Source organism: Pseudorca crassidens, chromosome 12, assembly GCF_039906515.1.
Source record: "Pseudorca crassidens isolate mPseCra1 chromosome 12, mPseCra1.hap1, whole genome shotgun sequence".
NCBI lineage: Eukaryota > Metazoa > Chordata > Mammalia > Artiodactyla > Delphinidae > Pseudorca > Pseudorca crassidens.
In genome coordinates, this window is record NC_090307.1 from 72805290 (window position 1) to 72819626 (window position 14337).

Here is a 14337-nt window from a genome sequence, read left to right on the forward strand (position 1 = left end):
CGTGGGGCCCGTCTTCCCCCAAGGGGATGAAAGCTCCACGAAGGCAGATTTATCTGCCCACCTTCTTCCCTGTTCCTCCCTCCAAGCCTGGCATACGGGACCCTCAATCGATACCTCAATCAGGAGCCACTGAGTGAATGGAGGGGATGGGGTGCAAATGACTCGGCTGTAGCTGCAGACCTCTCCACGAGGTGGCGCTGACAGGTTTTCTTTGCTTTGACTGTCGTCTTAACAAAAAACAGGCCATTTTACACTCCACAGGGAAAAGTAAATAAAGGCGGAACCGAGGCTTGTTTCCCCGTTCACATGGGTGTCTGGGACTCCCGCGGGTCCAGCATGGGGCTCAGAGCACAGAGGGGCCGACAGCGTGGGTTTCACCCCAGCTCGTCTGGCAGCTGGCCCAGCCTCTCGTCCATGGAACGGGGCTGGTCGTGGTCCCTGTCCTGTCAGGTGGGCCTGAGAATTGACGGAGATGCACACGAAGGTGCTTGCAGCAGTGCCTGGTACACAGCTGATAGTCGATACGTTCTCTCTTGTTATTACTGTCTTTCACACTCCTGTTGCTGTTCCTATCGGTTACTCATCCTTCCCCTCTAAAGAGGGGGTTCATGTGGTCCCCAAGGCTACCCAATGCCCACGGCGGCCCAGAATCCACGTCTGCAGGATGCTGCCCTGCTCTCCCGAGATGCAGAGGGACCCCTCCACCCCACCCCTCCTGCGCAGTCCCCAGCCCTGGCCCCATGGGGCCCCCTCACCTTGGCTGCAGAGGGCGCCGTGGGTCCCTGGGGCTGAAGGACGATCAGGTCGGGCCCAGCGCAGGTGTGCAGCAGCCGAGCCCGGTGGCGGTGCAGAAGCGTGTTCAGCACACTGGACTCGTTGACACTGACCAGGGAGGCCAGGTCCTCGGCCTGGTCCAGCTCGGGCGGATTGGCCTGTGAACCATCACACAGTGTCCTCTGGCCTCCTGGGCGCCCCCCCAAACACACACACACAGCCCTGGTGACCTTGTCCCTGGAGAGCTCTGTGCCAAAGACCAGAACAGAACACAAGGACTCTGGAGAGAGTGAGGAAACCCTACAAATGAAACAAGGGCACCTCTTCTCCTTTGCTCTTTGTGCAGCCCCCCCCCCTCCCCGCACGGTCCTTCCTCCCTGTGCTCGTGGCACTGGGAGGGGGGATGCTCTCAGGACGACACAGCAAGACTCCAGCACCTTCTGTCTCTCAAACACGAAAGACGGGTGGTGCTCTAGAGGAAGTGTCCTCTGCTGTTTCCTCCTCTTCCGGGTCTTGTCAGGGAGCTCTGCATGTGCTCTGTGACACTGAGGCTGGAGGCCAATGCCCTAACCGCCCCATTTCTGATAGCCCATCATACACTGATCACTTGGAAATATGCCCAAACCCTTCTAGAAGCAAGGGATGACTGCAGCTCTCCTTAGGGCATCCACTCTAAAAACCTTCCTACCATTCTTTCCAGCTTCAGGGAGTTTTTTGGGCCTAATGCTCTGGCGTTTGGGTCAACCCTCAGCTCTTTCATGAGTCAGTTTTTCTTCTGAGGACACTGGCCTTCTGCAAACTCCCAGCACTGGTGGGAGCAGAGGCCCTGGGGTGGGCAGAGAAGGAGCAAAGAGGGAAGAAGATGAACGAGGCCCACATGGAACTCCTGGAGGAAACTCCTTCTCAATTAGTAGGCTGTGAGGGATGGAAAAGGATCAGGATAGGACCTTTTACTTCTATCACTAGACTCCGACTTATCCGCAGATAGATTCATGGTGTAGTGCAAAAATTATGCAAAACAACCAAAAAAACAAAAGGTTGATGCCCAAAAGGTAGGCCACTGGCACCTATGCTATGGTTAATGGCAAACTGCTCATCCGGCTGTGAATTCCCTGGCAGCCAGGGTGAAAAAGGAAGCATGCTTTGTAGCATGATTTGCAATGTCCATAAAAAGGAAAACAATCACTTTCTCAGATCAAGCAGAACTCCCAGTCCCAAGACCTGACAAACACATCTCTTAACGTGTCCTCACAAAGGGGACACCATGGGACAGAATAATGAGCCCTTAGCCATATACCTCCAGCGGAGTAATGGCTTCAATGGTGATCTTCCCTATAACTCCCCCCAGGGCATCAAGCTGAAGTATTATGTGCAGTCCAGCACAAGGAAATCTCTCCCGGGGTGGGGAAGGAGGGTACAGAGCAGGCCGGGAGGGGGCAGGGGGCTCACCCGATGGACGTGATCCTCGTCCACCTCAGTGATGCTTTTGTCCGCGTCAATGCACAGTCGCACCCTTCCTGCCGGCAGGTCGGCTGTTCCCTCATCTGGCTTCAGCACCGTTGCTGGTAGACACCCCAGTGGGAGAGAGAGAAGGAGAGGGCGGGGGGGGGGGGGGGTGGGGAGAGAAAAAGAGGAGCAGGGAAGGAGGGGAGGGTAGAAGACGGGGGCAGGTGAGGAGGAGATGAAAAAATTCTGAGTTGTGAGCCAGGCCAAGGGGCTGGAGAGTCTGAGACATGTCAGAAATGGGTTAGCATCACCGCCCCTTGCAGCCTATTTACAGGGAGGGTTCTGAATCGTGACCCCAAACTCTTGGAGGAGAGAGGCTGGGTCTGACTCATTTGGGGCTTTTATCAGCTGGCACAATGCCAGGCACCCAGATGGCTGGGTGCACTGACCCAATGCATATATAGACCTGGGACAGCAGCTAATGGCATACAGGCTGCCTTTTTTCTTTCCAGGGCCCATGACAGACATCACTAATCACTCTTCCCAGCCGTGTTCTGAATGGGACTCAGAGTAACTTCTCCGTAGCGTTTCGTCACTAGCCCCAAATCACCAGCAAAAGATGAAATGGAAAAAAAAAAAAAAAAAGATGAAATGAAATGAAATCCACTGAGATGAAATCCATTTGGCCACTTGCACTAGACTCCAAGTTCCTTGAGCAACACTGTAGGAACCAAACAATGCTTGCTGCTTTAATGAATTAGTTAAACTAATTAATCACCAAGGAACAAATGCCTTTGAAAACAGACCAGTTGCCAAGGGTGAAATGACATCCGCCTATTCCCACCCCAAAGCCACATATCCCCATTCCAGTCCCAGCTGCCCCTTCCACCTTCCCCCCCCTCACTCCGCAGACTGTGTTCAGGACCTGGCAGCAGGGGGGGCTGTAAGAGGGAGAGGATTAGCCCCCAGATGTGCTAACACCCCTAATTACCAAGAGTAAATCCATCCTTCTGAACCAGCCAGACTTTCTCCGCCTCATACCATCTGTCCTCAGGAGCCTGAGGGCAAAGATCGCATAGATTAGACCAAGATGACGCTGCCCTCCCCCAACCCCCGTGCGAGGGGCAGACCCCTTACGTGGGCACTTCTCACAGTGCGTCTGGGACCAGCGAAATCAGAATCTCCCGGTGCCGGTGCGGGTGCTCATTTCAATGCAGAAGCCACAGCCCCGCCCCAGCTTTCTGAATGGTAAGCTCCAAGGCGGGGACCGGGAATCTGCACTTTGAGCCACCTGCTGTTTACCCAGCACGAAGAACTGTTGTGTGACAACTTCAAGCTCAGGCTCGAGAGGTGTGGTTGGGACGTTCCCTCACCCTGCGGAGACGGGACAGGTGCTGCGGGGTCCTCAAGACCCCCGCTTGTGGTCGGGGGAGTGCCTGTTCCCTTCTCTAGGCTGGCCATGCCCTCCACTCCCGGTCCGTCTCCTGTCCCTGCCTTTCCCACCCCTCCTCCTCTGGCCTGCCCCTCCCCGCCCCCGGGGCCGCAGCCCCCTCACCTGGCCTGAGACTCCGCTCTGGCCTCCTCTGCTCCCCTCCTGCAGGGCTGGCCCCTCTTGGCTCTCCTGACTCTGAGGCCTTTCCACACGGTTCTCCAGGGCAGGCTGTCCGGGTCCTTGCGGCTCCACCTCCAGGGCCCCAGCCCCATCACTGGCTCTAGCGCAGGCGTCCTCTGCTTTCCGCCCTCTGCGCTCAGGCTGGTCCTCCTTCCCAGCTGTAACTGGGGTCTCTCCACGTGCATCCACCTCCTTGGGGGCTTCAGAGTCCTTCTCTGTCTTACTCCCGGCTTTACCTGCCTCCCCAGACTCGCTCTGAGGTTGTCCCACCGGTTTCATCTTCCCCTGGGGCTCACCTGCCTTTCCAGCCATGCTCCGAGGCTCGCCTGCGTTCTCCATCACTCCAGGAGCTTCCCCCACATCCCCCTGCACTGTGCCCGGCTTCTCCACCTCTGTCTGAGGTCCGTCTGTCTTGTCCGCCTTACTTAGGAGCACACCTTCTTTGTCCTTCTTACTCTGGGGACCGTCCCACTTGCTCCTTCTGCCCAGGGAACCTCCCCACTTTCTCACCTGGGCTTGGGCCCCAGCCCACTTCCCTTCACCTGCTGCAACCTTAGAGAAATTCCACTTTGCCCCCTTTTTGGGGGGGTCCCCTCTCCCTTTCTCCGCTGCCCCCAGCTGCCCCCCCTCACCCAGCCCCTCCCTGCCCTGGGGCTCACCCCCTTTCGTCCCTTTGGTCTGGGGGGCCCCGCCCCCTTTCCCCATTGTGCCTTGATCCTTCTCGCCTTTGGTCAGTAGCACAGTTCCTGGGTTCCCAAGATCCCCAGTCTGGGTCAACTCAGCCTTCAGAGCTGCATCCTGGGTGCCGGCCTGGGGGCCACAAGGAGTCCCTGGGGTCTCCCGCTCTTTTTCCCCTCCGGGGTCTGTGGCTGGGGTCTTGCAAGCGGGGCCGTCCCGGGGCTGGGTCCTCTGCTCTGGCTTGGCTGAGTCCGGGTCCAGCTTGGCCACCATCAGCAGCACATCGCCCCCCCTTATCCCTCTCTTGAAGGGCAGGCTTTTTCTGGCTGGTGTCACACTGGGGCCCGACTTCTGGGGCTTCTCGCCATTGATACTGGTCATCAGCTCCAGGTCCATGGTGCCGGCCCCCTCACTCTTCTTGCCCAGAATGTCTGAGCTCTGAGGAGAGCTCGACTGGTTGTCCTGGGAGATGTGCTGGCTTCCAGATTTGGTGCCACTGTTGGGTTGGCTGGTGGAAATCTCTGGGGTCTAGAAGAGACACCACAACCATACTTAGCTGCTTGCTGACCAGACAGCTTTGTCATTCACTCATTCATTCACTCATTTGTTCAGCCAGCCATTAATTCATCCAAAGACCCTCAGGCATGTACGGGCAATGGGCCAAACCCCAGCACCCTACACCCTAGGCTTTGGCTCAGAACCTCAAGGCCAAGTGACATTATGAAAGGAGAGTGGACTTTGGAGCCCAACAGACCCAAATTCACTTCCGAACTCTGCCACTCACTAGCTGTGTGGCCTTAGATAAATTACTTCCCCTCGGGACTTCCCTGGTGGTCCAGTGGTTAAGACTCCGCACTTCCACTGCTGGGGACACAGGTTCAATCCCTGGTCGGGGAACTAAGATCCCACATGCCGTGCAGCACAGCCAAAACAAAACAAACCACACAAAAAAACTTCCCCTCTCTGAGTCAGTTTCCTTACCAATAAAATGAGAAGCATAATGTCCTACCTCACCAGGTGGGCGTGAGGCTTCCCAGTAGCATATGGAAGCTGAGCCCAGCACCTGGTACGTCCTCAGTAACAGGAGCTATTGCTGCTGCTGTCACTGGTGCTGTTGTCACTGTTCTATTATTTATGCCTGATTCTTCCCGCTGGGCCAGGAAGGGATGGGGAAAGGACATGGAGCCTGTCATCGGAGGACCTGTTCTAGTCTTGGCTCTGATGCTTTCCAGCTCGGTGACCTTGGACGACATCACCTATCCTCTCTGAGCTTTGGTTTTCCCTCAGTGCAGGCAGATACCAGCTGACCATCCAGACGTTTTTGTAGGCTGAGATGTGGAAATTGCAGAGAACTGAACAAAGTGATCTGCTGCTACTTTCGCTATCCTGGTCCCCAGAACACACCTGCACACCAGGTGAGGGCTCTGGATCTGCCCTGAGGTCTTCCACTTTTGCTTGGCCGAGACATCTGGGTACCCGACACTCAGGGGTCTCCACTGCCTGTTCCTCTCCCATGTCTTTCTACTGCCTTGTGATGTCGGCCCCGCCCTGCCCTCCATCCTTAAACCAGCCTGGCTGTGGCCTGAACTGCTCACAGAGCCAGCTTTGCCTCTGCCTCTGCAGAAGGAGACCACGGGGGGAGTTCTACCCTGATGCCTGGCTGCACCATCTGTCCTAGTCTGGGTTCTGCCATTTTGGACCCTGCTAACACCAGCCTCCCACACACCTGTGCCTGAGCATCTGGGGTTCTCATCCTTTTGCATCCAGAACAGTCCCAGGACTGCGTTGATTCCACCTACAAAGCTTCACACCTGAGTCTCCTTTCCCAAACCCAGGTCCACTCTCTCTCACCTGGGCCACGGCCACAGCCGCTGAGCTAATGTCCTGTCAATTTGCTGCCAGTCATTTAAAACCTCATCAAAAGATTCTGGAAGCTGCCCAGAGCCTCCAGGAAAGCCATTCAACACAGCCACCTGCCATTCAAAGTTCTTGAAGAGGAGCCCCCACCTCCATCTGGTCTCACTGTCCCTGCTCGTCTCCATGCTTCAGCCACGCCTGGCATCTCCTGCCACACCTGACGCTTCCCAGCTTCCACGCTTTTGTTCATGTTGAGCTTGCTGCCCGGAACGCCCTTGCCCTCTCCACTCGTCCACATTCTACTCGTATTTCTATACCCAGCTCAAACGCCCCCTCCTCCACAAACCTGTGCCTGAAGACCTCAATCAGAAACTGCCTCATAGACCCACAGAGTCCCAGAGCCCTGTCTGTCGTGCACCATCTGCACCATGACCACGTGCTGCCTCCCGTTCTAGCTCTGATTTGTGTTGCTCTCCTGTTTTAGGTGATGGATGCCTCCAGAGCACAGTCTCGATCTTCATCTTTGTAAAAATGACAATAATAATAATAATAATAATGGCTATCATTTATAGATCTTGCAATGGGCCCTCCATCGCCATAATGCAATATCCTTCTTAACCTAATAAAAAACCCAATGAAGTAGGTTCTGAACTTCTCCCCATTCTACAGATAAGGGAGCAAACACAGAGATGTAGGGGGCCCAAGAGACAAACCCAGAATGGAAAGTCACACAGGCCTCTCTGAGTCTGAAGCCAGTGCCCTTAACTGTTGAGTACTGACAGCGTTGCTTGTCTTCCTGGGACTCGCTGGAATCTCCTGGGAGCTTTAAAAAATTCTATCGCTTCGGCTCCACTCCCAGAGAGTCTGATGCAGCTGGTCTGGGTGGTGGCCCCCCAGGTGACTGCAACATGCAACTGGGGCTGAGAACGCCAGAGCCCGGCAGCTCAGTCTGACCTCCTGGGACCAGGCAGGACACTGCCTTCGAAAGGGAATTGGCTGCAGCTGGCAAATCTCACCACTGTCCACACCATTTTGAACAGTGAGTCAGTGCCTTATTTTTAACCAAACCCCCGTAGAGGAGACAGTAACACAGGGGTGGGCCAAGCAAGACAACCCATCCCAACCTCCCTCCCCTCTACTATGTGTACTCTCTTCCTTCAGATTTTCTCAGTCACCAAAACCCTCAGATCCCACCTGCAGCCTTCTCAGTACAAGGGGGAAGAAGAGCATCTAGAATCACTGGGGCTGAGAGGAAACTCACAGCCCAGCCATTTTACAGATGCACAAACTAAGGCCAAGAGAGGGGATGGGATTTGGCCTGGAACACACACAGTGGTGGGGCCAGAGCTAGAACCCAGTTCTCCTGACATCCGATATGGATCTCTTTCTGTCCCTATGTTATTCCAGTCTCTCCCCATCCCTCACTGGCTGGGTGGCCTTAGGAAAACCAAGTCACTCCCAGAGCCTCGTTTTCCACTCCTGCAAAATGGTGATGGATTCTAATGGCTCCCTGCAAGGATTATATGAGGCTCCAATGAAATGGCTGTGTTGGGGTGAGGAAAGAGAGGCCAAAGTTATTTAGTGATCGGGGCAAGAAAATTAAACTGGCAGGACCCAGCAAGGGCTTGCTGCCTCGCAGGAGCATGTCCCGAGGCTGCCCTGCTCCAGCCCTGGGAACATCTTGCCCCATGGTCCAGACACCTGTTGTTGTCTGAGGCCTGTCCATCATACTCAGAGTCTCCATCCATGCCCTGCAGTGACAGCTCATCCCTGTCCTCTGCTTAGCTCTGCTTCTCAACTTGTGCGCAGCAAGCCAGCGCAGCCTGCAGGCTCCTCGGACCCTTTCCTCCCCAGGCCTCTGTGGCTGCCACACCAGCACCTCACTCCCCAGACTGGCCCTTTCCCAGGCAGTTGCCAGAGCAGAGGACACACAGCCTCCGGCCCTGGTCTGCCTCTATCTGGCCTCATGACCTTGAGCAAGTGCCTTGACCTCTCTGAATCTCAGCCTCCACCTCTGCTAAGTGGATATAATCCCATCCACCCCCTTGCTGTACAGGGTATCAAATGAGCCCCTGAGCAGACAGTGAATCTTGTCGAGTGATAAACGGCACATGGTAACACTGCATCACGACCTAACAGCAGTCTGTGGGGGTGGACTTTGGCCCCCACTTAAGCTGCGTCAGCCAGGGCTGGGGACAGAGCCTGCCCTCCCTGTCACCACCCCCACGAAGGCTCAGCAGCAGGGTTTCAGCAGCTGCTGCCGTTCAGTTGCTAGAGGACTTCGCTGATGCATCAGAGTCACTGTGACTGGACAGGTGCAGGCACGTGGGGGACCAGCCAGGCAAACAACAGCTGAAGGGGCATGGGAGGCAAAGCCAGGGTGGCCACTGGGCTCCAGCCAACTCCAGGCCCTGAGGCCACCAGATTTCTCAGCCCAATCACTGCAACATCCACCCACCCTCAAGAGGGCGTAGCAGAGATGCAAGGAGATACCCTTTCTGCTAAAACTGTGATATGCCCAAGGTGCAAGCACCCCAAGCCTGCCTCCCTGGTGTCCAGCCTCATCACCCTGCCAGGGTTCCCGGGCTGAAGAGCTGGGGGACAGGAGGGAGGCAGCACTGGCCACCATCAGGGATCAATCTGCAGGTCCTTAAAGCACAGGGACTGCACCTTGTCCACCTACTGCTTCCAGCCAGCAGTGCTGTTCAGAGCATGTAAGTGGACACCGACCAGTCAGAAGGGACGCCAGCTGGAGCAGGGCCCTGAGGTCCCTTCTGGGCCAAGCAGTGAGCCTTTAATCATTGGCTGTGGCCACTCTGAGGGACTCAGGAAAGGGGCCTAGGTGAGCATGGCAGCTGGGGGGCACTTGGAGTACTTGGGGCCATGGCCATTTACCACCTGCTGTGGAAGGCTTTCAGAATTTTAACAACCAATACAGCAATAATCAGAGAATACCACCTGAACATCTTTTCTGCTTAAATGAAAGCAAACTATCTATACATCCTCAGTTAATATTTAGGTTTCCCTTTCTACGGAAATAGTGGCAAAATGATCCCCTCGTACATCAACTGTTACCATGCATTCACTCAGTGAACAAAAATTTCTGAGCGTTCACTACGGGTCAAGTTCCATGAGAGCTGCTCAAGATACAGAGTCGAATGAGAGGGAGAGGTGTTGCTCTTAAGGAATGCCTAGTCAAATAAGGCACGTGAGCCACCAATTACTATGCTGACCACAATTAAGACAGGCATAGAGGGTGGAGTGGGAGTTCAAGGAAGGCAATGGGAGAGCTTTCCAGAGATGTACCATTTGAGTTGGGTTTTGACAGAGGTGTAGGAGTTTAACAGATCAAGCTGAAGTGGGGACTGCAGGAACAAAGGCTGGCAAGTGACTCAAAGGATGCTCACAGGACAGGATGGTGGGTATTTTTTAAATTATTTATTTAGGCTGTGGCAGGTCTTCATTGCAGCATGTGGGATCTTTAGTTGCAGCATGCACATGTGATCTAGCTCCCTGACCAGGGATTGAACCCGGGCCCCCCTGCAGTGCGAGTGCAGAGTCTTAGCCACCGGACCACCAGGGAAGTTCCCAGAATGGTAGGTATTGAAAGTCGCCTGGTCCCCTTCCTGTGGGGCCACTTACCTCTTGTTCCGGGGAGGCAAGCACTGCCTGTTTCCTCCGTCTTGCTTCCTTCGACTCTTTCTCAGTCTCCCGGACCAGTTGCCTAATGAAGCCCCCTGGGATGACAGAGAAAAGGGGAGGAGGCGAGGATGGTGGAGGGCTCCTGTCCTCTTCCCGAATCTGTTTTCCAGAAGCAAGGAAGGAGAAAGCTCAGTGAATGAACCAGTGGAGGCAAGCCGCCCTTTAAAGAATCTGCGACAGAGCCAGGGAGACGCCCAAAGAGGACATACACGACCAAGCTCATGTACAAGAGGCCACTGCAAAGCAGGAGAGGCCCGGCGAGGCTCTGGGAAGCCTCGAGACAGCGCATGAAAACGGAATGCACGAGCTTCAGAGGTTACTCCAGTTGGTGCGATCTCTGCCTGGACCCAGTTTCCTCATAATACGAATTTGCATGAACAAGGCCACTGGTTCCCTTCCCTGGTGTGGGACAGACCCATCTCTGGGAAGACCTGTTTCAGAAGGAGCTTTTCCAGGTTTCCAGAAGGGAATGGATCATAGGGAACCATCCACACTCCCCTGTCCCATCTCAGCTTGTAGTTAATAGATTAAGCAATTAATTCATCACTTTAATCACTTTCTGTGCCAGGAGCATGGTAAGAGAGGGAAGGGCGGGAAGCCATGGTTTATATAAGGATCCAGCCCTATGGCTATAGCCCGCTCCGCTGACCCAGTGCCATGACTTCTTGATGGTCCTTAAGCCAGAATCTGGACAGCCAGGGGCTCCCCAATACTGGGCTCTAAAGCCTGCATTTTACCCCAGAAATGTGGGCTAAGCCAGCTAGCCGGACTTGGATTGCGGCTGAGACTCGCCACAGAGACCTTGGAGGCTGAGACGGGGGCCTGGCTGTGACCGACTGGGGTGCGTCTCTAACCAGCATCACCGTGGCTGCTCGTGAGTTTAAAAAAGACAGAAATCTCCAGCACTTCTCGTGGCAGAGCTACACACTGGTTTAAAATAAGCTCCTTATCAAGGTCCTCTTCAAGAGGGTGGCAGAGACTTGATCTCTGCAGCCCTGCTGGTAAAAGGGAATCTAAAGGAGACAGGAAAGGCCAGGAGACAAAGCAGAGGCCAGGAGATAAGGCAGACTTCTGCCTAGGAAGAGAGAAGCCAGAGACACACGGAGAGTGGGCTCACGTTTACGCCACGCTCACGTGGACTGAAACCTGAGAGTGAAAGGCACACTCAGCAGGCATCAACCTCCACTCCCTCCAGCACTGTTCTATGCTACACCCAGATCAGTCTGGGAGGGGCATTGACAGCCAGAAAGAAGCTTCTCGACCACCCCACCCTAATTCATTACACTCTGTCCACAGGGTGGGATGAGGTGAGCAGGAGATAACAAGCATCAAAGAAAGAGGCGGCCTTTCATGGAATCTTATGAGAAACACAAAAGGGAAAAGCAGAATCACTGGGAAGAAGGGCCCGTTTCCAGTTCTCCATGGTGACAGAAGGCAGGGACCTCAGAAACCCATCCCCATGGCATAAACCTGGCAGCCAACAGCCCTGCCTCTGCCCCCTCACCCCCCGCTTCCCCACCCATACTTCTCCCACACAACCCTCATGCTCATCTGAGCTGCCATGAGGACGGAGACTGGACAGCTGGTCCACCCTTGTTCCCCCACCACCCACTGCGGAACAGACGGAGACCAGGCAGCCATGGGAGGAGTCAAGCGCATGGTCACTAATGCCTGGCTGGGTTGGAGAGGCCATGGCTAACCGAGGCAGAAGACCGAAGGGGGACTGGACATGCCCCAGGGAGGCTCTGAATGTCAGGATCCCTGCCCCAGGTGGGAGGGGGCAGCCTGGGCCACCGGGGCCATGACTTGTCCTTGGAGGGTCCAGTTGGCCCACGTGGCTGCAGCCCGAGCCCTGACCATTACTTTCCTTCTGCTCCCACAGGGCAAGGCGTGATGAGATGGCCATGCTGAGGCAGTGCCAGGACCGTGAGATGAGACGAGGTGAGATGAGATGAGATGAGATGAGATGGGATGGGATGAAGCTCTCTGCTGGGCAGCACGGAATACGGCTTTATGGACACACGCAGTGCATGAGGTGATGGACACGAGACTGACCCACGGAGACACAGAGGGGAGAGAAGAGAGGGACAGGTTAGCTCCTGGGTACTGCCCAGATCTAACCCCCACCAACGCCACGAACCAAGACCACAAAGCCGGGCACAACTCACTGTCAGTTACATCTGGGAGGAATGCGGTCAGCAGGAAGCTGCTGGCCATGGAGTGGACAGTGCCCTGATATCCTTGCCCCCTGACCCCGCACTTTAACGTTCTCTTGATGTACACAGTCAGAAAAGTACATACTAGTAAGTGTATAGCTCAGTGGCTCTCACATAAAGAACACAACTATATAACTAGCACCCTGACCAAATTAAAACTATTAAACTTTTAAAATAAAAACATGATTTTATTTAAAAGTATACTGAATTTAATTTAATTATTGATTAAAATTTTAATCTTAATTAAAATTATAACAATTTTAATTAAAATTATTAAAAGTACATTTGAATTTAATTTGAAATATTTTACTTATGAATATTATAGTATATAAATATTGTAAACATATTATATAAATACATAAATATTATAATAATAAACAGGCTAATCTAATCTAATCTATAGTGATGGAGGTGGGAGCACCACGAGTGGAAATTTCTAAGGCAATGGAAATGTCCCGAATCTTGATGCGAGTTGTGAAATGTGAAATAAAATGGAGTCACTTATGTCAGGGGTTTTACAATGGGGCCGGCAGGCCATCAAGGAGGGGGACCTTACACACATCCTCCCCTGGTGCAACCCCGAACTTCGGAACTGGTCCAAACCACAAAGATTCCAAGGACTCTGCAAGAACACCTGAGATTTGTCCCAGTGAGGAACTTATACTTCCCTCTAGTGATAGCCTTAGCGCTCAGTCACGTTAATCGAAGGCCAACTTCGACCTCCAACTCCAATTAAAATTCTTTGTAATGCAAACCTCCCCCCCATTTGCCTTTAAAAGCCTCTGAGTTTGACTCCCTAGCAGGACACTGTTTGCGTTGCTACCGAAATCTGTGTGCCCGAATTACAATTCTTTAATCCCAAATAAAATTTGTGTTGGATTACTGCCTTCTAAGTTTATTTAGGTTGACAGAGTGCTGGTTATGCTAGTATAGCACGTGTAAAAATTCATCCAGCTGTACAATTAAGCTTGAAAATTTTACTGTATTAAATCTATCTCAATTCAAAAAATAGAACATTACCAGCCCCTTGACCATCCCTCATGCCCCCTTCTCGTAACTATTCCCCTGAGGACAGCCACTCTCCTGATTTCTAAAACCACAGAAGAGCGTGTGTTTCTTTTGTGAGGTAGCAGTTGGCTCCACGGTTTGACCGTGAAAATGAGGAAAGGGTAGGACACCTTGACTGTTAATTGACCCAGAGCTTTGGGGAAAAGATTAAGCATTTTTAGCATCATTTTGAAAGCCTTAACAAACATACATAACTTTTGACCTAGAAAGCCCTCTTCTGGAAAACAAATTTGAGGAAGTGATCCTCAACCAGAAAACGTCACCACTGTGTTGCTTGTACGACTAAAAAACCTAAGTCTCCGATAACTAGAGAAGTTGAATAAATTAGAGCACATCGGACTTAAAGCAATAGTATGAACCCACTGAAAAGGACGCTTAGCAAACATTTTAAAACAGCTTTATTCATCCCACGTCAGATCTTCTAGAAGGCCAGTGTCTGTACAAACCTGCTCAAGAGAGTTTTCTGGTCTCCTTTATTCGCGTACTATAAATAGAAATGTTGGGGGGGAGTGTAAATTAGCAAGCCCGAAGTGGAAAAAACCTGTCAGCCTCATATCCAGGTGTCAGTAATAAAAGATGAAATTGTTAAAGTAAAAATAAAAAACTGCTTTCTCTGAGGTATAATTCCTATGCCAGCCGTAAGGTTCACCCATTGTGAGCATACACTTTGATGCTTTTTGGTAAATTTACAGTTTTTAAAATAAATTTATAGAGTTTTGCAACCCTCACCAGAATCCCATCACTCCCAAAAGGCCCTTCATGCCTATTTGCCTCGCTAGCTGTTCCCACCCTCAGCCCCAGGCAACCACTAATTTACTTTCTAACTTCTATAAACTGCCTTTTCTGGGCTTTTGATATAAATGGAATCCTAGAGAATGCACTCGTTTACGTGTGTCCTCTTTCATTTTGCATAACATTTTTGAGGTTTTTCTGCATCGTTGCGTCTATCAGCGTTCCACTGTATGGATAAACCACATCCTCTTT

General features: G+C 52.8%; 1 protein-coding gene across 3 annotated transcripts in view; it reads right to left on the reverse strand.

The window, feature by feature from the left end:
• Positions 1–14337, reverse strand: part of MYO18B (myosin XVIIIB) — a 234393-nt gene that overhangs the window by 208785 nt on the left and 11271 nt on the right. Inside the window, exons 2-7 of one of the 3 annotated variants that reach the window (XM_067700414.1) lie at positions 11937–12119; positions 10010–10168; positions 3776–5038; positions 3212–3278; positions 2224–2336; positions 756–932 (exon numbers count right to left, since the gene is read on the reverse strand). In XM_067700414.1, coding sequence (XP_067556515.1) covers positions 756–932; positions 2224–2336; positions 3212–3278; positions 3776–5038; positions 10010–10168; positions 11937–11975 — 1818 coding nt within the window. In that variant the 5' untranslated portion in view covers positions 11976–12119. Of the gene's footprint in view, positions 1–755; positions 933–2223; positions 2337–3211; positions 3279–3775; positions 5039–10009; positions 10169–11681; positions 11866–11926; positions 12120–14337 lie in introns of those variants that run through there. The other 2 variants (XM_067700413.1, XM_067700412.1) reach the window with 2 other exon arrangements.